The 26,212-nt window shown below is 39.9% G+C and overlaps 1 protein-coding gene across 3 annotated transcripts in view; it reads left to right on the top strand.

The window, feature by feature from the left end:
• Positions 1-26,212, top strand: part of NFATC1 (nuclear factor of activated T cells 1) — a 205,727-nt gene that overhangs the window by 108,217 nt on the left and 71,298 nt on the right. For all 3 annotated transcript variants that reach the window (XM_061594032.1, XM_061594021.1, XM_061594038.1), the window contains exons 7-8: positions 18,394-18,449; positions 20,820-20,952. In XM_061594032.1, coding sequence (XP_061450016.1) covers positions 18,394-18,449; positions 20,820-20,952 — 189 coding nt within the window. The remainder of the gene's footprint in view (positions 1-18,393; positions 18,450-20,819; positions 20,953-26,212) is intronic.

The raw sequence follows: 26,212 nt of genomic DNA, 5'->3' as shown, positions 1-26,212 counted from the left end.
GAAATAAAAACAATGGAGTCTTCTGGCACTTAAAAGATAAAGACAATTCTAACCCCACGTACCATGGAGTAAGCCCCACTGCATTCAGTACAACTAAGATATGATTAGGATAGCACCATAAGGCTGTAATCCCAGGCACATAGGAATGAGGAACAAATTTGATTCACATTGCATTTGAAGACGAACCTACCTATTTTGCACTTTCCAAAACAATTCACGAATGGAAACACGGCCATCCTTTAAAAGTCACACTTCTCTGAATTTAGCAATACAGTTCTCTGGGCAACTACACTAGGGTAAAGTGTGCGCATAAGTGTATATATTAGTGAAAATAAAATGCCAGAACGCATTATATTAGGAAAAATTACTATGCCAAAATGTGTGTGCTAGGCAACATTGCACATAAAAATGTATGTTAGGAGAAATTCCCACTGAAATGCTGATATTTTCCTGCAAACTTTTAAAAAATGTAAACTGAAGTAGAAATGTGGAGAACTCAATTTAAGACCAAAGAAATGAGAGAGAAACTGAAATAGGGTGGTAATCTAGACTAAGTCATACTCAGACTAAATCTGTTGAAAACAATGGGCTTTACTTACTGATTCATTGATTTTTGTGGGTTTACTCTGAGTATGATTTATGTGGGTATCACCCAAAGTCTGTAAACTGTGGTAACAGTAGGTCTATTACATTTCTGTGTCGAGCCAAATGTGTACAAGATAATAACAGAGCGACCTAGTCACAATGGCAGTCACTGGTGATAATACTATCTGTCGTGCTGTGCTGATTTTACATCTAAAGAGGAACGGTTTCCATGGTAAAGAAGATAACCCTACTCTCTGTAGAAGCCAAATATAATATAATCAAATTGGCTAATGTATTCTAGTTCAGAGGTTTTACATTGCAGCCTTCATTTGAAATATTTTTTTATTGAAATCTGGTGACTTAAAAATCAGCAACTGAGTGTCCTGAGAAATTGATACGTTCACCTACAGATTTTGCACGTTGCCATTTTTGGTGTCAGGTTTTTATTCATTTATTCTCTTGTGTAAAGACTTAAGTAGGCCTTAGTGTGATGTTACTGTACAGATGCAGGAAATGAAAAACCAACTTGTATATCTCTTTATGAAACCAGGCTTAGGGCCAAACTTCATATGACACGGGAGATAGGTGACCGGATCTCTCTTTTTTTTCTTCTTAAAAGCAGCCATGGGAGCTATGAATTAAATTGGAACAGTGGTGCTGGTGCAGGGAGTGTTTAGCCCAGTGTTTCCCAACCTTTTTATATATTTTTGTTGCTGGACTACAGTTCCCATAATTCCTGACCATTGGCTGGGGCTGATGGGAGTTGTAGTCCAGCAACAAAAAAATAAAAAGAGGTTGGGAAACACTGGAGCCCCTGCATTGTTTTCTGATCTGTATCAATTGCCGTTGCTCCAATCCCACCTCCCCAAAACAAACTGCATTATGGGAAAAATTCAGGTGCTACTCATTGATCTTCCTCACTATATGCACTTTGGCCCTTCGTCTATATTGTTTAAAAAAATTCTTCTACTGGTGAAATGTTTCTCACTCATGGGTGCCAGTGCAAAAGATGTAATTGCATATAGTGTTTATAATATCATTAGAGAGAGTTTTACAAATGATCTGTAAATGAGCCCCTGATGGTGCATGGCTTATCTTACTATGTCCTAGTTAGAAGGTTATAGTTTCTATCACAGGTGCTGTAGACACTTTCTTTCAGTTCTGTTTTTAAAACTGAGGAATTGAATTTCTTGCTTGCTGATCCTTTATATTTTTTGTTTCATTTCTTCTTAATTATTTTAATAGTTAGTTGGCAAAACACACTATTGACAGTAAGCAAGCACTGAAAAACTTCTCTTGTGGTGCAGTAGCAATGTAAATTCTCATTGCTGTGGTAAAGGTAAAGAGTGTGTAGCTTTGTTGATTTATTAGGTGCTCATTTAGGAAGACTAACACTGATCAAAATGTATATGAGAATGGCGCAAAGATCAAGAGCAAAATAAAACATATTACCATTGAAGAAGCAGTTTTATTGTCTGCCCTTTTATAACCTGAAACTCCTTTTCCTCTTCTGAGATGCGACAGATTCCATATTAAGCTGCAAGAAGCTGAGGAGATGTGAAAACGCTTTGTAGGATCAGGCATGTTTGCCATGTTAGTATCAAACTATTAGAAGGACTGGGAGTTAAATAAATACGATTCAAAGAAAGTTCGAAATCAGAAGTGAGGCTATAATAGAGAGGTGAGTGTAAAAGGCAGGGTCAGTGAAGGCAAGAACCAAGGAAGAGGAGCCTTTTTTTAAGCCTTCTTGTTTTGGAAAAGGTTTCCGTGGTGCTGGAACAAACCAGACATTCCACAGCTGCTTGCTGAAACCCCCTGAACTTTAAGCTGTCTCCTGAAATTCTCAAGCACTTAACTTCTCTTAGCCATTCAAATGAAGGCTTTGATAATCATGACCATTTAACTCTCAACATTCACTGAGTTCCATAGAGATTACTCTTCCACTCTGCAGTCTGTGACACTCCCTAACAGTACAATACGTTAGAGACACATGGGCTTTTGCTGAGTAAGGCAGTCTCTGTCGGCTGTCAAATCCAACTGCAGTGCCGTTTCAGAGATGCGAAGTGACTGGCCCAGTCAAATGCCCTCTCATAGCCTCTCTTACTTTCTTCAACACAATCAAAGCTGGAGTGAATGAATAAATAAATAAATCAAGTGAGTGTTCTTCAACCTGTGAAGCCAGCAGAGTGGGTTGTATGGAAAAGAGATTTAGGTGTGACTTGTATTAGAACTGGCTGCTACCTTCTGAATTCTGTGATTTCTTTAAATGCATGTAATGTGCTTCAGGGAGAATATACTCACCATTTATTTGAGCTTGTTCAATACATATTATACAGCCACAAGAGTAGGAGTATACTATAGCCAGCATGGATTTTTCACTTCCCGCCATGTTAAATTGAAAATACCCCCATGCCATTCTGCTGCTTCCTATAAACACATTTCAAAATAAAAGCTTGCAAAACGTATAGTCCTGAACTCAGAAACGCTTGCTTAACAACTCTCTAAGTTTTCATGGTGAAACACAAAACATTCAGAGAGAGTCCAGAGTTCAAAGTCTAAAACAAGAGTAAAACAATCCAGACCCCTGTTGGATGTTTTTCTGTCAGTCTCATAATTTGTTGAAATTAATTAAAAATCAGCCATGTTCACAGAGTACATGTAATCCTGTTACTGACCTTACCCCCAAACTCTTGACCTTCATCTTCTGCAGTTTAAAAGTTAATTTTTTAAAAATTAATTTAAGAAAATTAGTATTAGAATCTATGATAAGCGCAGGCATGCTCAGTAAGAACCAACTGTCAGTGTTCTAAAAGCCAGACTGTTTGGCTTGGCTAATCAGGGTCAGCTCTGGTTTATATTTGGGTGGGAGACTACATGTGTCTGCTGTAGAATAAAAAGGTGGAGGAAACCTCGAAAAAGAATTATACTGTTAACAATGTTTTCCTTTTGGAAAGGAAAGGGGCTTTCCCACTGCCCAGTGACCACCAACCCAATCTCATCCTCTTCCTCCTTCCCTCTCCCCTTCCTTCCCCTTCCCCCTCCTCCCTGCCCCTCCCTCAGGTCAGTTTCACCTGTCCTAAGCAAATGTTTTGTTTCTGTTTTTTGGGCTGATTGCAGGTGTTGCCACCACTCAGCATATGCTCAGAGGCATATGACCAAATTCTTCCAAGCTATGGAGGAAGTGGATTGGACTGTGAAACACCAACCCAAATGGTGTTTGCATTTTTACAAATTTGTAGGGCAGTACAATATCTGAGAGAGGAGGTCAGGTCTCCTGCTCCCCTAGTGCATTCACTATAGCTGCCCAATTTCCCTGCTTTTTAAAGTTTGATAGAAATATCTGTTGGCTATAGGTACATTCTTAAACTGCAAGGTTTTTTGCCTATTAGTGAATATATATCTTGGCCATCATAAACTTTTAATATGTTAATGTCTTTCTGAAGATCTATCCTAAAAATAATCCTATTGTTGCTCTTGAAACTCTCCCTGTTGAATGCTGTGAAACAGATCTTCCAAAATAAAATAGTGAGAAACATTGAAAAACAGTGCAAAACTACACTTTCTGTGCACATAGGAATTTGCAACAGTCAAAGTGACTACTGAACTCAGTGTTAAATTCATTTTGAATTTAAGATTACATCTTTAAAATATAGCTGACATCCTCTCTTTTATGGGTCTGTGATTGAGTGTGTTGGATACACTTTAATGTTGACTTTTCATGACTAAAAATATAGCTGGTTATGCAGGTAATAAACTATTGACCAAAACCCCTTGGAAGAAGCCTGGGAGAAAAGAATTCAAGCAATGCTTTGAAATAACATGTTACAATAAAAAACACCATGATCTGAAGTACGCATAGATGAGATGCTTCCCATCCTGACCAGGAGCACAAGAACTTGCTGTCAGACAATGCATTGGTTGGTTATAATTTTCCTACTAGTGCAATTGAATACATGTCTGCTCAGAAGTACATCCAACTGAGTTCAGTAGGACTTACTCCCTCGTCAGTGTGTATAGTATTGCAATCTAAAGGAAGCATGCATGCCTTTCAGCAGTGTAAATGGTTGACAACTGTATGCGTAGTGAAGAATTTATGCTTTTACCAATGTAGCTGATAGTATGGCTATTGCTTTTAAAAAGAGACCTTAACCCAGTCTGCGTCTGTGTTGGAATTGCCTTTTAATATGTTTTTAAACCGTCTTTAAAAATAGATGTTTTTAAAGCTTTTTTAAAATGTTTTTAAAGATGTTTTGTTTTAATATGTTTTTAATGTTTGTTTTGTTGTAATATATTTTGAAGTTTTTATGATGTGTTAAAGTGTTTTTAGTGCTTTTGTTTGCCACCCTGGGCTCCTACTGGGAGAAAGGGCGGGATATAAATCTAATAAATAATAATACTAATGACAATTTTATATAAAAAAAAACATATGTATGTTATTTAAGCATGCTTCATTGAGCTTCAAAAGTTGTGGTCCATCCTTTGCATATTGTAATTAACTGAATGTTCTGCCTGCCTTTAAGGGCTAGCTTTCAGTTGCTAGGCTCTCTAGAGGAATAGCATTATCCTTGCATGGGAAAGTGGGGGGAGGGCGTGATGGGCCTGTCTTAACAATGATTCATGTGAAAGGGAATCCCTATAGAATGATCAAGTCCATTCTTGAACTTGAAGCCGGAAGCAGAGCTGCACTCTCAGCTTAACTCCCTCATCACTGCTTTTCAGCACAGAAGTTTGAGAAGATGTCTGAGATGTTAACATCACTGAGTGATCTGTGTCTCTTACATTGAATGGAATAGCTAGGCGAAAGGATTAGTTGCTTAAAATTCTAAAGGCTGCCTAAAAAGAAAGGATGTTAGGGTGAAAAGCATTGTTCATAAACTTCTTCTAGAAGCAGGATTATATATAGTATCGAGAGCACTGGGTGGGTGGGGCGGGGGTGTGTGTTACTGTCCTTTCAAGAAGCATAACATGCTTCTGAGCATACTTTAATTTCTTCAGATGTTTTATAGGGCCATTTTTAAAAATCAAGTGTTGAAGTAAGCCCTCATTTAAAGGTGTTTTTTTTAATAAACAGTTTATTGCTTGCACATCCAGTTATATTTTCTAGTAGTGAAAATCAATATTAAATGTGTATCCAAGACAATCTGTCACAGAATTAAAAAAAAGAGAAGATGCCAGCTATATTTTAAAGGTTAACCATTCTTAAATTCAAAATTTCCTTGTAGCGGTGAGTCCAGTACTTTGTCTGTCACAAACTCCTGTTTGCACAGAAAGGATTTTTTTTTGGTACTGTCTTTCAATTTACTTTGCTTTTTAAATTTGGAGTAGATCTAATTCACAGCATTCAGCAAAAAGAACTTGCAATACTAAGATTCTTCCAAAATATGTTTACATCTTGAATGTTAACATTAACTGCATTGGCGAAGATATATATAGATATATGGAGAGAGAGAGAGAGAGAGCACAAGCTCAAAGAAATGCTGCATACATTCTCCTGGAAACATGCAACCTGTGTTGAAAGCAACTACAGAATTCAGAATTTAGTGACCAGTTCTAAAATAATTTGGTAAAATGTTGTGTCAAATTTATAAACTGTTGTTTGCTCATAGGTAACCCCATAGATCCAATTTACAGAACCATAGTGGAGAAAATTAACAGGAATTGTTTCAAAAGATCTCATGGATACTGAACATTAAATGAAAATCATTGCATCAGCAAGCCTCTGAAAATGGTTTTGGCTTATACTGAGATCACCAGTGTGGTGGCCATGAGCGCACATTTGCACACAGAGGCCTTCTCTGACACTCCAAAAGTCATCTTTCCACTGAAATTAGGCATGAAAGAAGCATTCCGTAGTAACCAGTAGACAGGCTGCAGTATGCAGCTGGTTGTGAGTGGGTGAGTATGATGCCCACGGCAGTTTATCCTACTTGCAAATGTGTCCATGAACCCCAAAAGGTTGGAGACCCCTGGCTTATAATGTCCCAGTATAAGGACTTACATGCTTGCTAAGGGTATTCTCATAATGAGTTCACACAATCAGTTTGAACAATATCAAGCATGTGATAAGCTTAGGCACTGTCAGAGTTACCTTCTGTTGCCAGTAACATCTCAATGTGATGAGTAAAGGATGGTTCATCATAGCAGTAGAACACATTGCAATATACAAGTAACATCTAAAATCATATGTAAGACCCTCAGGATCAAGTCATAAGTTGCTGACAAACAGAGGTTTTGTTAATAATGTGTTTTTAAACACAAGCGCCAGTTTCTTTTGTTCCTTACTCATTTATGAGAGTTTTCTCTGATAGAATATGCCTAAATTTTGTTAATTTTTTAATTTCTTTTTGGAAAGGAATGCTGCTGGGAGAAACATATACAGTTTCTTGTGAATCAGATTTCTGGTGCAGCTTGTCAGAGAAAAAATGTTTTAACATTTGCTTTTAGCAATCAACATAGTATTCTCTATATTTTCTGGAACCATTTGTATTTGTTTTCATAGAAAATCAAGGTAGTAAGGCAGGGGCAGAGAACCTTTTTGGCTCCATGGGCCAGATCCATAGCAGGATCTGCCTCACAGGCCAAATTTGAAAGGTGGGTGAGGACAACCACCTGTCAAAATCTCTTAAGTCCCATTTCAGCAAACGGGAGCACAGGAACTGCTTTAAAGCCTATGCAAAAACCTCTTTGAAGTAGCTTGTGTGCACGTGTGCAAGTTGCTTCAAAGGGCGTTTTTGAGCAGCGCTATGATCCCCACCCAGCTGATGAGCAGGAATTAAATCCTGCTGCCTTGGCTGCATGATCTTGTTCCCTGCTAGAAAAAGAATTGCTCATCCAATGCAAGATTAAACCCTGCCCTCCCACCCATCAGGTGTTGTCACTAGTGACGTCAGCTGATTGGGCAGGTGGGCATGATTTGGGGGAAATTGTCTTTGGGGGCCAAATGGGGGCCCCTGAAGGGTGATGATTGGCTAAGAGACTGGAGGTTCCCCACACCATAATAAGGTGTGGAGATGATACCACTCTCTTACATTTATACGATATGGAAGGATTTAATGTATCTTTTACTATAGGGAATAAGAGTTTCATTGAGTGTCATTGAGTTTGAGCAGTTAAAATATTCACATAGTACTTGACTGAATGTAGTTAATATATGCCTGAGTTTTACAAGAATTATCTGGGGAGGAGGAAAACCTTCACTAAAAAGATTGAGTAGGTGGTGGGGAGAGGGGGAGAGAGCATGATCTTGAAACTAACATGGCCCTCAGACACTTGGATACAGGTTCTGCCACTGTAGCCATTTCATTTTGTGCCACAGTATTTGAAAGCTCAGAGTTGGCATCTGTTTCGATGAGATGAGATGTGGGGACTAGTGAGCAGACTTTTGGCTGAGCTTCATTTGGTAAAAGATCTTACATTCTCAGAGATCTTTCCATTGGTCTTTCCACTGCCAGTAGCAGCCACAGTTTGAGGGGCAACTGGCCAAAAAAGGGTCAAGTTTCAGACTGGTAGTCAAGCTGTAGTTCACGTAATAAACTAAGTGGTAGAATATCCCTTGATCATATGCCTTATGCATAATGTTGTTTTCTGTCTGCCTCTCTGTCAGAGTCCACCACACCCATTTCACTTGCTGCTATGTCAATTTCTGTGGTAACTCATTTGCAAGAGGCCTGCAAGCTTTAGCCAACAAGAGGGGCTAGAAACCTGAGAATTGTACAGTTCAGAGCACAAGAGTTAATGTAAAGGTCACTTGTTCCTATTTATCGAAGTAGTAGTGCTGGTGTATAAATGGGTCTCTGGCCACTTACCAGAAATAGATATCTTTAGCAGGGAGTTTAATCAGATGATGGAATCATTGCTGTGTGGAATCCTTTCACAAGCATACAGTAGTTGTGACGTTGGAAATACATTTCAGATTTTCCTAACTTTGCAGCACAGGAAAAGGTAAAGATAGTATGGGATGCATTCCATACACGTAAGAAGGTATCGTCATTACTGAGTCTTGTCATGCGGTATTTCTAATAGGGCTTTTAAGGTCAGTAGTTCCCTTAGATACTTCTGTACAATTTCAAATGGTTTACCCCAAATAAACATGTTTAGAATTACAACCTTGCAGCATAACCTTATGTATGGTTACTCAGAAATAAATCCCACTAAATTTAAGGGATCTTACTCCCAAGTGTGTTTATGATTCCGGCCTTAGTTGGCAAAATAAATGTTTTCTTTTATTATTACATTTATATATCGCCTTTCCTCCAAAGAGCCTGCATTATATTAGCCTTACAATGACCCAGCAAGAGTGAAGTCAGATGGTTCCAGTGCCTTCTGGAATCCCTGTTGAACTGGGTTGCTTGAAGGAGTCCAATATGTTAAGCAGGAGATAGGGATAGATTATCATTTCCCCAAAGGAATAAACTTCACTTCCTGGTAATAGAAACACACACACACACACATACACACACTGATCTGAGAGTAACAGCAGGCAGCTCACAGACAGAAAACATTTCCACACATGGACTTTTCTTTAAAAAACAGCTCCTGACATGAATATAAATCATGTGTTGACAACTACATAGTTCAGTTTATCTTCTAAATTCTGTCCCATGTTAACTGTGTTTATACATGACACAAAAACTCAAGAGAGTAGCTCAAATGTACTTTTGGGGATTGTGTATGAAACCAGGGATGCTTAATATATTGGACTCCAGAATGTGAAGTGCTGCTTTATTGGATATGTTTACTGGTGGATAGCTTTTGGAGAGCATGGTTCTTCGAAATGTGCCTTTTTATTAAAATTGCTGACACCCAGGATTTTAGAAAAAGGTTTTGAAAGTATTAAAAATATTTTCTTTAAGGAAATGGATCAGGTTTTACCTTTTTATTACTGCGTGAGGTACACACACATAATCCATTATTGGCAATTCAAAATTCAGAGTTCCTACCAGAAGACAAGCAGAGTGGACTCCAAAGGAATGGCGGAACAATAACGGAGTGCATCTGGGAAAATGCTCTCAACAAAAATGCCTAGTCTCTCTTTCACTTACACTCCTACACTCCCTGCAGATGTTTAGAGCCTAATTCTGCTTATAGCAGGGGTCACCAACATGGTGCCCTCCAGATGATGTTGGACTCTAACTCCCATCAACCCCAGCCAGCATGGACAATGGTCAGGGATAATGAGAGGTGTAGTCAACATCTGGAGGGCACCATGTTGGCTGCACCTTTGCTATAAGAATGATGTTGGCCAAGTACATGGAGGAGACATTAATTCTGTTTTATCTTTCCACTAAACTTCCAGTTTGAAATGAGAAGTCATAGTCAGTGAAAGTGTGTGTTTGTCTTCCCCTTCTTGTTGTTTTGCTATTCTACTTTTGTGGAAGGAATAAGGCAGGCCCTGTTGGTGAGTTAGGTGCTATCTGGCAACCAAAAAATGATCAGGGTCTTCCTATATATTACAATAAATTCTTGAGTATAACGGATGGAGCATTTGTAGCCCTCCAAATGTTGCTGGACTACAACTCCCATCATCCCTGACCATTGTCTATGCTGCCTGGGGCTAATGGGAGTTAGGGTTCAACAACATCTGGAGGGCCACCAGCTCCTCTCCCTTGTATATCATGACAACTGGTTTTATCTGCTGATTCTGCCATTTTTATCCTCGTAGTTTTATTGTTTTGTTGTTATTGTTCCTGTTTGCCTTTTTTGTCTATAATTGTTTTTATTGATTGCTGTAAGCCACCTTGAGGATATTCTTATCAAAAAGTCGGCTATATATCACATAAATAATTAACTGTGGATTTGGTGATACTGGACAATAGTCATTGAGATGTCCTTCAACCACACATGAGCTCAACATTTGTACTCTCAAGAGCAGAATTCTCATGACCTTATTAATTATCCAAACCAATTCTGCTTAATAACTTCCCTGAAAGTATTTGATCAGCAGAGAAGTTGTGATCATAAACTAAGAATATCACACATTTTAAAGATTATGTAACACCAGATTAGAAATGTAAACATAAAATTAGACCATTAGCTGTGAAAAAGTGTAGGATCTCCTGGCATGATAATCAAACAAGTCCTCTTTCTTTGATGTGATCACGAGGGAATTTTTGTCTTGTAAATATTCTCCCAGAAGTGCCTACGTCCCCTTGGATAAATCATCATTAAAATGTGGAATAGATTAAAGAGTATTGCCCTCTGCACACATTATCCACGTGGAGTATACTCCCACAAAGTATGAGAAGCAAGGCTGTGTTGCTAGTTCCACTCCTCACATCTGTACTCACTCTGTACTGCTCCTATACATCCAAAGGCCTGGTGATGCCAGGGAACTACAAGATTAACAAGCAACACCTCTCTTTAATTTAACAGCAGAAGTATTTCCTAGCAATTGAGATCTTTTTAAATCTCACATGTACAAATTGGTTTGGAGCCTATTGATAGAATAAGGCAAACACTACTTGCTGCTTGTGGTATGTGTCGAGGGCATTTCAACAGCATAGCCTGACATCATTTATGTTGCCAGCACTATCTCCTGCTTCCGCTACTGCCTCTGCAAAAATCTCTCATTCAAATACACAGCTGATCTATCCTCTTTATCTCCTGAGAACTGATGATATCTCGGAGCATAGCAATATGAGCACTGTTGTCATGAGTTTATGATTGCTTTCCAATTTTAATGTCAGCTCACTTGAGAACCCTTCCTTTAGGATTTAACCACGAGGCTTCATCTCATAAGGAAGTAAGAGTTGAAGAATTAAAAGGGGTCATTGCAACAAGAGACCAAGACCCTTGGAAGGGAGCTGTTTCATAACAAGCAAATGCACAAAAGGCTGTATGCACATATAGCTGTGATCTATCCATGCTGCTTAAAACACACCAGGTTCAATCCAGGACCAGCCCTGTGGCCTGGATGGGGCAAATGGATGCACCTCCCCACTAGAGCAGTGCTTTACACCCCAATCCAGATTTTTTTAAATTTGTGATGTGACAGTGACAGCATTACATCCAAATCTTAGACTGTGCTTTAACACAGTTTAACTATGGTTTGTTGAAATAAACAACTTCATAATCCATGTTTGATGATGACTTGTTTCAGGCAAACCATAGTTAAGATTTACCACAGTTTGCCAGGTCTGGAAACATGACAAGCCACAGCTAATCAAAAGCAGAAGTAAAAACATTCTTGTGGCTGCACTGGGGGAGGGGAGGGGGAGTGCATAAGCCCAAGGCTCCACTAAACTCATTTCTGTCGCAATAAACCATAGTTTATATCAAGACACCTGAAGAGCTCTTTGCTGCAGTTTCCCATCCATATATATAATAACGACCTAATGTGATTATACTGAGGATGGGACAAGCATTGTGATAAAGCACTATGCACACGAAATATATTCATGTTAGTTGAAGCATAACCCATGATACTCATTTATATTAAATGTATTAATTCATATTAATTGAAATGTAATTGGTGATATTCACTCATTAGGTATTTAGCCTATTTCTTGTGAAACTTCTTTTCCTATAGGCTGTAATCAATATGAAGAAAAATATTGAACACAAAAAACAATAATAATGCGGTAGGAATAACCAAGATGGTGAGATATATAAAATGTCTTTTTTGCTTTTGCAGCTACTGCTGTGTTAGAACAAGCCCACAATGGCTTTTTTATGTGGAAATCTTCTAGATGGGTGTGGTGGGGAAGCCGTTTCTGTGACTCATGCTGCAGGGAATTCCCTAATGATTTTAGAATATTTTTACTTTTCAACTTTTGCAGAGTTTCCTTTTTAACTCTGCAGAGAACAGTTGATACAGAGTGATTACAAAGGGCCATTCAGTGCTGAGCCATTTCATTTCAGTACCGTGCTTATATTTTTAGGAATTCAAAACCTGCCTATATAGTAATGAGGTAGGTGTGCAGAATTGGCCATCACTGTTATCAGTCTCCAAATATCAGAGTTTCTGACAGAACCTCTTGCTTTTATGTGAAAAAGATAGACTTTTACCCCTTGAAATATAACTAATTCACCTCTTTCTTTCTGTAGAAACGTTCCTATCTGTTCTGCAGCAAGGAAAAGCAACTGGGGTTTGTTGGGTGTTTTTTTTTTTTTAAAATGTAAATTTATTTATTTATTTATTTATTCGATTTATTAGTCGCTCATCTGGCTGGTTACCCAGCCTCTCTGAGTGACGTACAAAGCAAAAACATATAAAACATCAAGGACATCAAAAAACTAAGCAAAAGAGCTAAACAATAACATAGAAACTAACAGTAAACAGTTCTCATTGTTAGGATTTGTTCACACATTCTCGTTATGTGCAAAAAGGCATGTTTCTTTGTATCAGTGTGGTGTTCTTCACAGCACACACAAGTGCATATTTGACGGAGTTAATTGTGGTTATTTCTGGTATCGCACCAACACAAAAGCAGCCACAGAAATGTTATAGAAAAACAAGTCCTGTTAACCCCTTCACACATACATACAAAAGCATACATACCTATATGCAAAAACATGGAACCTGTGAACCCATCCTTAATGATTGTTGTTTTCTTTAGTGCATTTTACTGAGAGTCCATTAAAGTGAATGTTGAAGCTTCAAATTATCTCTCTGGGATTCCCCCTTCTCTGCTCCCCCTTCAGCTGTATAAACAGGAAAGCTCTACTGCTGTTTAGTGAATCTGTTTCTCTTAAGTAAAAGAGGCTAATGATTTGCTTCACAGTGTCAGCAATGATCCTATGATAGATGTAATCTTAGAACTGATCCTCCTGTCCACAAGCAATTCAAGAATTTTGCATTAGTTTGTGTACTTAGAGGCAATCAGTGAGCTATTTTAGCAACATGTTTTATTTTCTTAACATACTTCTTTAAAATTTGGTTTTGAAAATGCTGTTTCAGACTTTAGGCAAAATCTTAAACTAAAAAAATTAAAAGGTCTATGTTAGCTTTTGAATGGGTCAAATATTAGATTAGTTTCTCGAGTACAGAAGGTAACAACACCTCACTGAAGACACATTATGTATTCAAAGTAAATTATTTCTGACGGGAGGGGAAGAGATGGGTGGCTTGCTAGTTCCCCCCCCTTTTTTTCATTTTACATATATGTAATAAAGAACAACACAACCCATTTGGAGATAATCACTTGAGTGAGTTAAACTTTAAAGGGAATGCCTGAAATGTGTCTGTTTCAGCTTTATGTTATGTCTGTAATTTGAATTATTTGCATTTTGGAAAGGTATAAATTGCTCTGGTGTACTTTTGTTGGACTTTAGCCAGGTAGGGAGTTGCCTTCGGCTGTGAGTCAGCCAGGCTGATGCAGATGTGGCAGCCTTACAATGGAAACTTTTGTGGTGTATCACTCCTCACTCCTCACTCCTCCGGCACATTCTGACTAGAGACGGCATCTTGCATATTTGGGTAGGATACTTGGCAAATGTTGTACTGACATAAGACCTTTTTCTCCAGTATAAGCAAGTCTTTTAGCATTTTGAGACCCCTAAAATTATTCCACCCTTTTCTGTCTTTTTTAAAAAAACAAAAACAAAAAACAAAATTAGCTGATCCATATAAACCTACAAAACATGTTTACTGTAAGAAGTTGACGTAGTGGTCTAAGGTTTCTCTTCTGGAGTTGATCCCAGTCCATGGGAGTAGAGATTTCCCTCTTGGTTCACCAGACGTAACATGAGGAATTGTCTGCTTTTTTCCCCTCTGCATTTTGGTCTCTGCTTCATAACAGTTTCTCCTGCTTATGTTTTTGTTAAATGAAATGTCACCAACTCTTATTGAGTCATCTGTTCCCCTCTCCTTTTCTGTAGCAGTGAAAGTCTGGGCATTCTCAAGAGAATTTTGTACTGGAGCAATAGTAACTCTTTCTACTTTTCAGATAACTAAGGACTCAGTGTGATCCCTTCCTTTGGATTTTTTTTTAAGTATAATGTAACACCTAAAAAACTTTCATGGACCCATACACATTTGTAATGAACCTAAACACTGGGAAAGTTTTAAAAAGGCAAAAGAAAATACAGCAGTAGCACTGAAAAAATTAATTGAAAATTAGATGACTTTAAAAATAAAATTGGCAGGAACTGAAAAACAGAATCCCAGTTCAAGTAATAAATCTTCCAGAATGGGTAAAATATAGAAAAAGCTTGATGTTCTGGTAATTCATTTACAAAATGACAGGAAGAATCCAGTTGGTGCCTTTGCCCTTCATGGAGTATTCTTTCTTTCTTTCTTTCTTTCTTTCTTTCTTTCTTTCTTTCTTTCTTTCTTTCTTTCTTTCTTTCTTTCTTTCTTTCTTTCTTTCTTTCTTTCTTTCTTTCTCTCTTTCTCTCTCTCTTTCTCTCTCTCTCTCTCTCTCTCTCCCTCCCTCCCTCCCTCCCTCCCTCCCTCCCTCCCTCCTTTCTTTCTTTCTTTCTCTTCTTTCTTTCTTTCTTTCTTTCTTTCTTTCTTTCTTTCTTTCTTTCTTTCTTTCTTTCTTTCTTTCTTTCTTTCTTTCTTTCTTTCTTTCTTTCTTTCTTTCTTTCCTATCTCACAACAGTTCTGGGATATAGGTTAATTGGAGAGATAATCAGTACTGACCCACTGTTACCTAGAAAGCTTTATTGGCTAGATAAGAATTTGAACTGAGTCTCCTGAATTTGTCCACAACTAGCCCAAGGATGGGGAACCTATGGCACACTAGATACTGTTGGACTTTAGCTCCCATCAGCACCAGCCAGCATGGCCAACAACATCTGGTGGGCCACATGTTTGCCATTCCTGCTGCTGTAGTCATTACATTATTTTAGATCTCTGCAATATTCTTTGTTTTCCTGGGCAAAAAAAGTCCCATCCTGTGGGTCAGGATCATATTTTCCCATTCCCTCTCTGAGGTTGTGGTGAGGGAGAACTGGAATAGAAATACACTTTATACATCAATTATGCAATTATCACCAATGCTATTGAAATAAATTAATTCTTGAAGCCCTGATAGACACTATTGGGGTGAGCTACACTGATACGGGTGATGTTTCTCTGCAAGCACTTTGAATTGGCTCAGCAGAAGCTGAGGTAATTTCTCCCAAAATGGAAAATTGCTAAGATTTTTCTGAGTTCAATTTATATCAGATCCTGCAGTGCCAGTCAGGGATACAACAGGGTCCAAACCTCCACAACCCCTCCACCTTGGCAGACTCCAGCGTCCCCCCATCTAACAGTCAGCCCATCTATGAGCCTCCACAACCCGGTACACTCATTTATCTTGCTACTGCTGCTCTGATAGCAAGAAGAAGCCCTCTTTCCTCTTACCTGGCAGTACTACGGCAATGAAACAAGCACCAGGAATACTCAGAAACATAGTTTACTCGGTGTTCCTGATATCTGTGCTGGTGGGAGAAACTTTCCTCCTTGTCCCCTGGAGATGGAGGCAACAGCGGCAAGGTAAGTGGGCAAAAGGGAAGGAAGCTGGCAGCAAGTAACTCAGGCTGACTTTCATGCCTGAGAAGAACTTGGGAGGTCATGTAATGCTTGCTTTGTGTTTGAGATGAGCATTACAAGCCAAAATTGGGCACAACAGGTACAAAAAAAGAAGAAAGAATCCAAGTTTACATTGATGCATGATGGCATCTAAATTGAACGTGACGATCTAGAAAAGATACTTGATGGTTCATAAATGGAAAGCTTAGCAAAAACGTCTGCTCAGAATGTGTTGACAATGGGGGGGGAGGCAAATGTTCAGAGTAAAGAATGATTATAAAATAAAATGGCCAATATCATAATATTACTTATAAATCTGTATTGCAGCCACATTAAATTGCTTTTTAGAAATATGGAGGCAGTATTGCTGAGCTGTTATTGACCACTCATGTAACACTGTACTCTGTCTTTAACCATGCCCAGAAGACAGGTGCTTGAGAAGCTTCCAAACAGGGTGGGCTGGAGATACCTGTCCCCTGTTGCCTGCCACCAGCATCTCACAGTCAGAGGTATATAGGTAGCTCTGTCTTCTGATGTAGCAAAAAGTCAAGTAATGAGCATAGGTTTCAATTCTCTGATGAGTAAGGGCCCTCCTGCTGACATTTCATTTGGGTCATAAGGGAGCCACTCCAGCATGTTTCCCTTTGAGGCCATTCTTGTGGCATCAGAAGTTAGAGATCATATAGGAGGAGCTGGCTAGTCAATTCCTTCATACATAGCATCTCCCTTCTTAAATTGGTCCTTGCTGGCAGGGGAAAGGAACCATGTTGTGGGCTCCTCTCACATGGCCTGGAGCTTCCAAAATTACTGAAGCAGGAGAGGGAGGGTGCACATAGCATCAGTTCTGTGTCACTAAAATAATGTCAGGAAGAGCTCTTCACTGGGCACTATACCACCTCCCCTCTATTCTGTAAAGTGGTTCCTAGCCCCATCGTGTTCTCTGTGGAAACAGACCCAGTATGGTAGGAGTCCCACTTCATGATGCATATCATGACAGCAGAACACCGTCATGCCTTCCATGCAGTTGCAATGAAAGATGAAAGGGGAGAAGATGACAACATTGGACAAACATCTGTATTATAGATGTTTTTAAAAGATGCAAATAAGCATTTAAAAAAAACTAAAAACAATCAGGAGGGGATTATCCCACAATATTGTGTTTGCATGGAGATAGATTGGTTTCCACAAGGAAAAAAATGTATATAGATATTTGTCGTAAATCAGACTGTTCTAAATGTGTCACTGTTATCCTGAAAATGGAAGTAGAGAAACAATACAAAAACCATTCATTGATGCTTTGAAGAGAGGCTTAAATTGCAAACATTGATGTGGAAAGAGATTTAAAATTAGTATTATTTACTTTTGTGCATCACAGTGCTGTAATAAATATACACAAATGAGGTAACATCGGGTTTCCTCCTGCCGATGTCTTTGCTATAAAACCAGACCAGTGATGTGTTGGTCTCCATGATTGTCTGGAAAAACATACATGGAGCTAACTAATATAAAGACCTCTGAGAGAGGAAGCAGCACTGACAGATGGGTCCAGCCTTCCCCCCCCAAAAAATTCCAACATTTGAACCCTTTGCATTTCCTTTAGAATTGCAGTTTTACTGTCCTGTGTATCCTGTGAAGTAGTGAATAGATTCATCTTGGAAGGCTGATTGCAATGGAGAAGGAAGGAATCAATAAGTGTGAAAGAAGAAAAGAATCCTTTTCAGCTTCATATCCTGTGTGTGTCAGGGATGGAAGGATCTGTCAGTTTCGGTTCTCTCAGTTTCTCATTTTTCTAATCTTAAATTTGGTTCCCCACATTTCTGCAGCAACTTGCAATTTTTTTAAAAAAAAAATCCTTATGAATGTTATTCAGCATTGTCGTGTAAATTTCTCCGAATACATTTTTTGTATGCAGTTTTGACTGACGTACAAATTTTTGCAAGCAATTTGTCTTAATATAAAGCATTTTTATGTTATTTTCACCAATATATTCATTTTGTGCACACTTTCCTGTATAATATGCATTTTTGCAAACATTGCTTGGTTGGAAAATTGCATCACAACATTTGGATAAGTGTTTTGGTTCTCATATTGTTCTGGAAAGTGCCAATTTCATAAATTCAGGTTTAAATGTGAACTGAATCAAATTTCTCTCCCATCCCTTGTGTGTGTTATATTAAAGGAGGGATGTCACAAAAATGGACCCCCTTTTCATTTTTGGCATCTGTAAAGAAATAATGTGAAGGTGTATAATTGCTGCCCTGGGCTCCTGCTGGAAGGGCAGGATATAAATCAAATAATAAATAATAAATTAATTAATAAATATTTTCTTTTCTTCTTGTTGTTTTTAGATGGTCATCATGTGTGGGAAATGGAAGCCAAAACTGATAAAGAGTTATGTAAGCCAGTAAGTATCCCCCCCGAAAACACTGTAATTTTCCTGTGTGTGTATTCATATATGCATATTTATCGCTCAGTTAGTGTAATATCAAATACAGCATATACCCTGTATAGTTGGGTATGAGTGTGAGAGAGAGACAGTGACTGAGTGTGTATGCCTGAGAGAGAGACATGGCCACACCCACTTTGGCCATGCTCTCCACTAGCATGTGGCCCTCAGAGAGTTGATCAAGCAAGAATGTGGCCCTCAGGCCCAAAAAAGGTCTCTCACCCCGGTACATGTGAAAAAGCTAGAGCACACATAGCTTCTCTCATATCAGTTGACACCCTTTAAAAATGTTTCTAGTGAAAGTGGTTCTATCGTTTTGCTCATGTCATTTGTCTCACAGCACAGCTGTATATAAGGCTTTGCACTAAACAAAACTGCCCCAAACATTTTAAGTTCTCTTCCCTTTTTACTGAGGCCAGTTCATTAAGTTGAGAGTCACTGAGTGATTAGACACTGAGAAATTGTACCTTGTACATGATTGTGAGAATGGACACAGTCACCTTGGAGTGCTAGGCTACTCTGTAGCTAATAGTAAAATATCCTGGAAGACTTTTTGTATTTTTTAAACAAGAGAGGAGACTTTCATAAAAATATTTGGAAAAATAAAATTGTGTTAATATATTGCCAAGAAACTTACCTGCAATTTTACCTTACAAAGCAATCAAGTTTTTTTTTAAAAAATTCTGCTCCATTTTGTGTGGGGAAGAAATGGGGAGTTACCATTTGGGTTTGACCCTGGTAGTATGGACTCTTCATTTTTATCCCAATGAAGAGGGGCTCTGCATGAATTGTGGGGAAACAGCCGTTGTAAGAGTACATTCATACTCTTGCTTTCCATCACATGGTTTTCAATAGGTGATTCACAAGTTTCGCTTCTTGGGAGTAACAATGTGGCATCAAAAACTGAACCATGAGTAAGCTTGTGCTGCTTTTGGTTGCAACTTGTAATGTGTGAAATTACTCCGAATGCGTGGGGCAGTGATACTGGCAGAGTTTGCAGACATTTGCTGAATGACTGTATGGAGAGACAGAACCTATGCAAGAGTAAAGGGAGTGGGGTTCCTCCTGGGGTTGAATCTTGTCAGTAGTCTTCAGTCCAATGACAGCTTCAAGCCTGTTCAAGGCCAGAGGCAAAAGGAAGGGTATGCAATAGCAGAGCTTGGAAAAGTTACTTTTTTGAACTACAACTCCCATCAGCCCAATCCAGTGGCCATGCTGGCTGGGGCTGATGGGAGTTGTAGTTCAAAAAAGTAACTTTTCCAAGCTCTGGCAATATGTTACACCTTCCACAGGAAACCTCTGCTCTAACTTCAGCACTAATTTGAATAGTGACAAGACTGTGTGGAGGAGCACAAGAGACTTCTAGGGTAGGAGTGGGGAACCTTGTTTGTCTTGAGGGTGGCATGTTGTAGAGGGCAACCTTCTGGGAGCAACATGCCACAGGCGAAAGTGAGCTGAGGCAGAAAAGTAAGAAATGTGACTCCTACATATCCAGACACACATCCCTCCAGCCTTCATCCAAACAAACAAGGCATTATCACAGGTCAGTTCCAGCGAGGGGTGTGGCCTGGGGACAGTCTCAAGGGCTAGAAAGAGAGACCTGGAGGGCCACATTCAGCCCTGGGGACCTGAGGTTTCCCAACCCTCGTCTAGGGCCTGAAATGCCTCTCAGAATGTTTGCGGAACTTATCTGTAGGCACTTCAAACTCAGGCTGTTTCATATAAGTTTCTTTTTTCTTTTTTAAAGCTGGTATAATATCTGAGAACAAAATACACCCAAATTATATCTGGTAAAAGGTTTGGAGAAGTCTTCCTCTCTTTAAAATACATGTGAGCAGTGACTGGTAATTGGGAAAGGTTCAGGATAGAAGTGCATGTTATAAGGAAAACAAGGTCCATACTACCGCTTTTCTCATAAGGCACTATAGGGACTAGAGGGGGATGATTGGCAGGGAGATCTGGTAGGTGAGAGGGGCACAACCCTTCGTCTGTCTCCCTTTAAAATGCCACCAGCACAGAGTCATTTTTAAACCTTTTTTCTCCCTCTGTAGTGGTGAATCTGAGCAACTCAGTGACAGTTGTTTTTTGTAGTCATGCACCTGAGTACAAAACAACAACTTCTATGGAGGTGCTCAGATTAGCCACTCCATGGGCCACTGCAGGAAAACTCAAGCATGTAGAAATTTTCTTGCCAAGCTGTGGAGGTGTATTCCTCTTGTTTAGGCATGAATGTGATGAGCTTTATGGACCATCTGTTTAAGACATTGTTTCATCGAGTGATTCACATATGTTTTTATAAAAATCACTATTTTAAACACTTTCTTTTAGACTTCATTGGTGATTGAAATTCCACCATTCCGCAATCAGAGAATTACAAGTCCCGTCCAAGTTAATTTCTATGTCTGCAATGGAAAGAGAAAGAGAAGCCAGTACCAGCTTTTCACCTATCTTCCTGCTAATGGTAACAACATATTTCTAGCTTCAAGCTGCAGAAAATAAATATTGTATTATTTGAAAAAATTACACAAGACAAAAAAAATCACTATAATAACTGTGCAGAACTCTTTTAGGTCTTAAACCAATGATACCATGTTAAACTGTGAAATAACTTGGGGTGGGGGTGGGGCAGAACGGACAGGGAAATAACTTGTTCCAAATAAAATGTCTGTTGTTTCTTCAGTAGACCTCTCTGATTGCCTTACTTTTGGTACAAAATAATACCAGGAGCACAACAAAAGTCCCTCCATCTCACTGAGAGAGATGCCATGCTTCTCACACTCCGCTACTACCTTGGTGAACTCCTTGAATAACACCAGAGCCTAGAGAATGGATGTCACTCATAGAACCTGGAGATAAAAAGGAGATAGCTAAGACTGATAAGCTACCTCTGGACTCATTTCCCTGCTCACAAGGCCTGAGTGGAAATTGAGAGATGTCACCCTAGGCAAAAAAAAAAAAGCCCATCTATGTTTGTGATTGCATCCCTGAATATAACAAAATTATGCACGTGCTTGTAGCTGCCTGTGCTTTTGCTTGGGTGCTTTAGCTTGCAAGCAGACGTTTGCAAAGCAGCGATGTCCGTGTCAGGAGGGCAGGTCCATGGCTCTGCCCCATCACACCAGCTGCTACTGTTGCAAAGTGTTCCCATAAAAGGCAATCTGAGACAAGCACACCAGACCAACCTGATAGTACTGATAGTATTGAAGCTTGCCCTGCTTCAATAATTGCCTTGATTTCAGCCCTGAGGCCCCTATTTAGTTCTGCAATATGTCAAGTAGGGATAGTGCAGTTCATCATCCTTGACCATTGACCATGCTGGTTGGAGCTGATGGGAGTTAGAGGCCAAAAACATATGGAGGGATACAGGTTCCCCAGCCCAGATGTAAAGTGATAAAAACATGGGGAACCAGTGCAGAGTGTGTTTCCATTCCCACTGAGGATGCCAACTCCCACACATTTGCCATTAGGGAAGTTGAGCTTCTGGGTCAGAGAGCATAATTTCCAGGCAAAGTTGACCCTTGACACTTCTCTCTCAGAAATTATCCACTAGCATTTCACTGGCAGATAAACTCTTTAACAATAACGATCTACAGGGAATTAGAACAAGTTGACGCTGCAGTGCAAGTACTGAAGCATGTGCTTCAGTCAGGTGTATAGCCATCAAGGGTTGTGGTGGGTCAGAGACCCGGTACTTCTTTTTGCAAGCAGGGTCCCAGTCAGGTCCTTGTGTATGAGCCTGTCATCATGAAAAGGGAGCATGTTAGCCACTGAGAAGAGTCCTTGTCCTTTTGTGCTGATTGGAGCCAATCAGATGAAAGGAGATGAGTCAGTCACTGAGGAGACTCTTCTCAGTTGCTAAACACAGCTTTCCCTTTCACGCTGACTGGCTCCTAGGAATGACTGTTGTAGTGGAGTGTGAACACGCAAGATGACAGGGAGAGCAAGAGAGATGAGGGAAAGTGGAACAGGGCATGGCTGTGAGGGGGTGTGGCGTGACTATCATGGAGGGACCCTGTACTTCCGAATTTGCCACTACACTACTGGCTTCAATACTGTATACATGTGTCCAGTCACAAAAATGAGCCATGTGCCTATGCACTTTAAAGAAAGGAAGACTCTGAATTGCCACCCAGTAAATAAAATTCTAGCATACACACTCACACGTCAAGATATGCAGCAATCGTATTCTTTATCCTAGATAAAGATTGTAACAGTGCCCCAGAGCTTACAATGTGAGTTCTCTTTACCATTCTGTCTTTGTGAAGTTGGAGATGATCTAAGACTTCAGTGCAGTCCTTCTAACGATCTAGAGAGAGTTTATAAAATTCAATGCTCCCAAGTTTTGAAAACTTTGAACTGGTTGTTTTGAAGAGCTCGCTCAAAACCATTGTCCCACAAACCAAATTCCAGCTGAAAATGTATGGTGATGCATCTGGACTTTAATGTTTTGGGGGCTTGGAAATGGTATGGTTTTGTGGCTCTAACAGGTATACCATTAATAAGCTGGTATAGCACGGTGGGGAGGAGAACCAGGCTGGGAGTCCAGAGTCTGTGAGTTCAAATCCCCGCGCGTGTCTCCTGGGTGTCAAGGGCCAGCTAAAAATCACTCCCACAATGAGTGGCTCAGGGGTTATGTGCCCTGCCACCTGTGCAGCTGTGGGCAAGCTGCATAGTCCCAAGAAGCCCAGTTGCCCCCCAGCTGGCAGTTGCAGACAAGGAAGGGGCTGGTTTATGCAGCTTTGGCAAGCTGAGCAGGCCCTCACCAGCTGGGGAGGACTAGCCTCAGAGGGAGGCAATACCCCCTCTAAATACTGCTTACCATGAAAACCCTATTCATAGGGTAGTCATAAGTCAGGATCGACTAGAAGGCAGTCCATTTCCATTTCAACAGGTATACCATCAAAAATTTCTGTTGCATTCTAGGTATATCAGGTTTTCCTGATTCTTACAAGGCTACAACTTGTATCTTCAAACCGCCAATACCACTGCTGAAGACCATTTTATAGCACATTGCATTATGCCGTGGATCCTGGTTGCACCAGTAGATCACTGTTGTGTGAACAATTATTAGTCCCAACCAACTCCTCCTCCGTGGACCCCTGGATCATCCATTCCTTCCTGAACAACATATGGAGACATTTTAAAACACTAGTACCAAATTCTAAAATTTTGAATTGTGGGCCTATACATACAAATGCTGAACAGAATGATAGAATATGTGGAATGGTATTAATGTGTACTTCCTTGGGTAGAAAGGAGAGCCAGTGGGGGAGGGGAGAAAGAGATTTCATAAAAGACCCTTACTAATATTTTTGACCCATTCTTTGCCATCTGTTTATGGTACTGGGAGGAGGAGGAGAGGAGTAAGGAGCAAGGGAAGAGAGGAGAAGAGGGAGGGAGGGGAGGAGATTTGGTGTGTGGGCACTGGACAGAGGAAAAGCCCCTTCCCTTTCCAAAAGGAAAACATTGTGAGCAGTATCTTTCTTTTTCAGGGTTTTCCCCACCTTTTTATTCTACAGCGGGCACATGTAGTCTCCCACCCAAATTTAAACTAAAGCTGTCCCTGGCCACATCCACACCAGACATTCCCCTCACAGAGCTACAATCACCAGAATTCTTTGGGAAGAGGTACTGACTGTTAAACCACTCTGACCACTGGAACTCGTGTCAGGGGAATAGGAGTCTCCTAACAACTCTCAGCACCCTTCACAAACTACACTTCCCAGGATTCTTTCGGGGAAACCATGACTGTTTAAAGTGGAATAAATGTCTGGCTTGGGTGTGGCCCCTTGATTAGCCAAGCCAAAAGCTGTTAGTCTGGCTTTTAGAACACTGACAGTTGGTTCTTACAGAGCAAGCCTGTGCTTACCATAGACTCCAATGTTAATTTAAATTAATTAAAAATCAGCCATGCATTTTTTAAACGTTTAAACTGAAGAAGATGAAAGTCAGAGTATGGAGCAAGGTCAGTAACAAGATTACATGTACTGTGTGGACATGGCTGATTTTCAAGAAATTATGAGACCACTGAGAAAAAAGTCCAATGGGGTCTGGATTATTTTACTCTTCTTTTAAACTTTGAACTCTGCATTCTCTCTGAGTGTTTTGTGTAACATCATGAAAACTTAGAGGATTGCTAAGCAAGTGTTTCTGAGTTCAAGACTACAAGCTTTGTAAGATTTTGTTTTGAAATGAGTTTATGGGAAGTAGCAGAATGGCACGGGGGTATTTTCAATTTAACATGGCGGAATGTGAGAAATCTATGCTGGCTAAAGTATACAACCACTCTCATGGCTCTTTGTGTGTGTGTGCGTGCATGCGTGCGTGCGTGCGTGCGTGCGTGTGTGTGTGTGTGTGTGTGTGTGTGTGTGTGTGTGTGAGAGAGAGAGAGGGAGAGAGAGAGAGAAGTAATTACAGATAACAGTGTGCTCCATTAGTGCTGCTATACTAGCCCAGGTTTTAAGGGAGGCATTTGCTTATTTTCAGTCAAGCTATAGAGCATAAAATAGGGAGTTTGGGCCAATGCAAAAATCTACATGATTAAACAGTCAGCAGATGATGGTGGTAATGATAATTAATAAATAGTGTTTATAAAGCAGTTTTTGAAAGCTCTGACATTTCACATGTATCATGTCACTAAATCCTTAAATAACCATGTAAGGCAAGTTGTTGTTGTTCCTCTATTGTAGATCTATCTTTACCAACCCTGTGCCCTCCAGATGTTTTGGACTATAGCTCCCATCATCCCTGAACATTGGCTGTGTTGGATGGGGTTAATGGGAATTGTACTGTAAAACATCTGGAAGGCATCGTGTTGGGGTGTTGGAAGTGGGGCAAGAGCAACTCCTGTTTTGTTCTTTTGTTTAAGCTCCAGAAGGAAGATAGAGCTAGGGTCCTTCAGGTGGACAGGCTTGTTTACCTTTTACCTGTGATGCTCTGACTGCCCTTCTTCTGTCGCTAGACTGTGAGGTCTTTCGGGAAGCTTACCTGCCCCTCCTCCTCCTGCCCTTTCTGTTCCTTTGTTCTCCAGCTGTCCAGGAGAGAGGAGACATCCCTTTGTCTCTGCTCTCTCCTAGCATGGGGCTAACTCCCGCACCTGGGCGTTACGGCTCCAACTTAGCTAGTTAGTTAGAACTAGGTATGCTTTTCTATCTACTATGTATTTCTATAAATAAAGTAGCTTTTCTTATTTTACTAAGTCTCAAGTCTCAGTGATGCTGATGCAGGGTAAAAGCCTGTTTTCTTAGGCAAACGCATGCACACGCTGGCACACTCGCATTTCAACATCTGCTGTTACTCTGCTGCTGTGGTACTGATTTTAAACGAAATTAAGCAACACAATTACACACAGCGCAACATAGGGAAGGCTGTTGTACCTACTTATTTATTTAATCAATTTAAAGTAAAAGCATTTATATACCACAACATTCAAAATTTCTAAGTGATGCAGAAAATAAAACAGAATCATAAAAACAATAATCTCGTTATGACTTGCCAAAGGGCACATACCTGATAGTTTCCCTTAGGATTTCAGGGGGAGGGGAGATAAGATGCTATGTGTCACAGTCACCAACTGCAAAACCTGAAATTCTTTAAACTAAATTGCATGCAGTTTTTCGTTACATATGATTCTACTTCAATTGGAGCCCTGGTTTTGTCATGACATCAAAAGGAACAGCCTCCTGTGCCTTTCCCTGGTATAAGAGGAATACTATGATAAA

This window comes from Rhineura floridana, chromosome 1, assembly GCF_030035675.1.
Source record: "Rhineura floridana isolate rRhiFlo1 chromosome 1, rRhiFlo1.hap2, whole genome shotgun sequence".
In the NCBI taxonomy this organism is placed as follows: Eukaryota; Metazoa; Chordata; class Lepidosauria; order Squamata; family Rhineuridae; genus Rhineura; species Rhineura floridana.
Note: the sequence above shows the minus strand (reverse complement) of the source record. Positions and strands in the feature narration are given on the sequence as shown.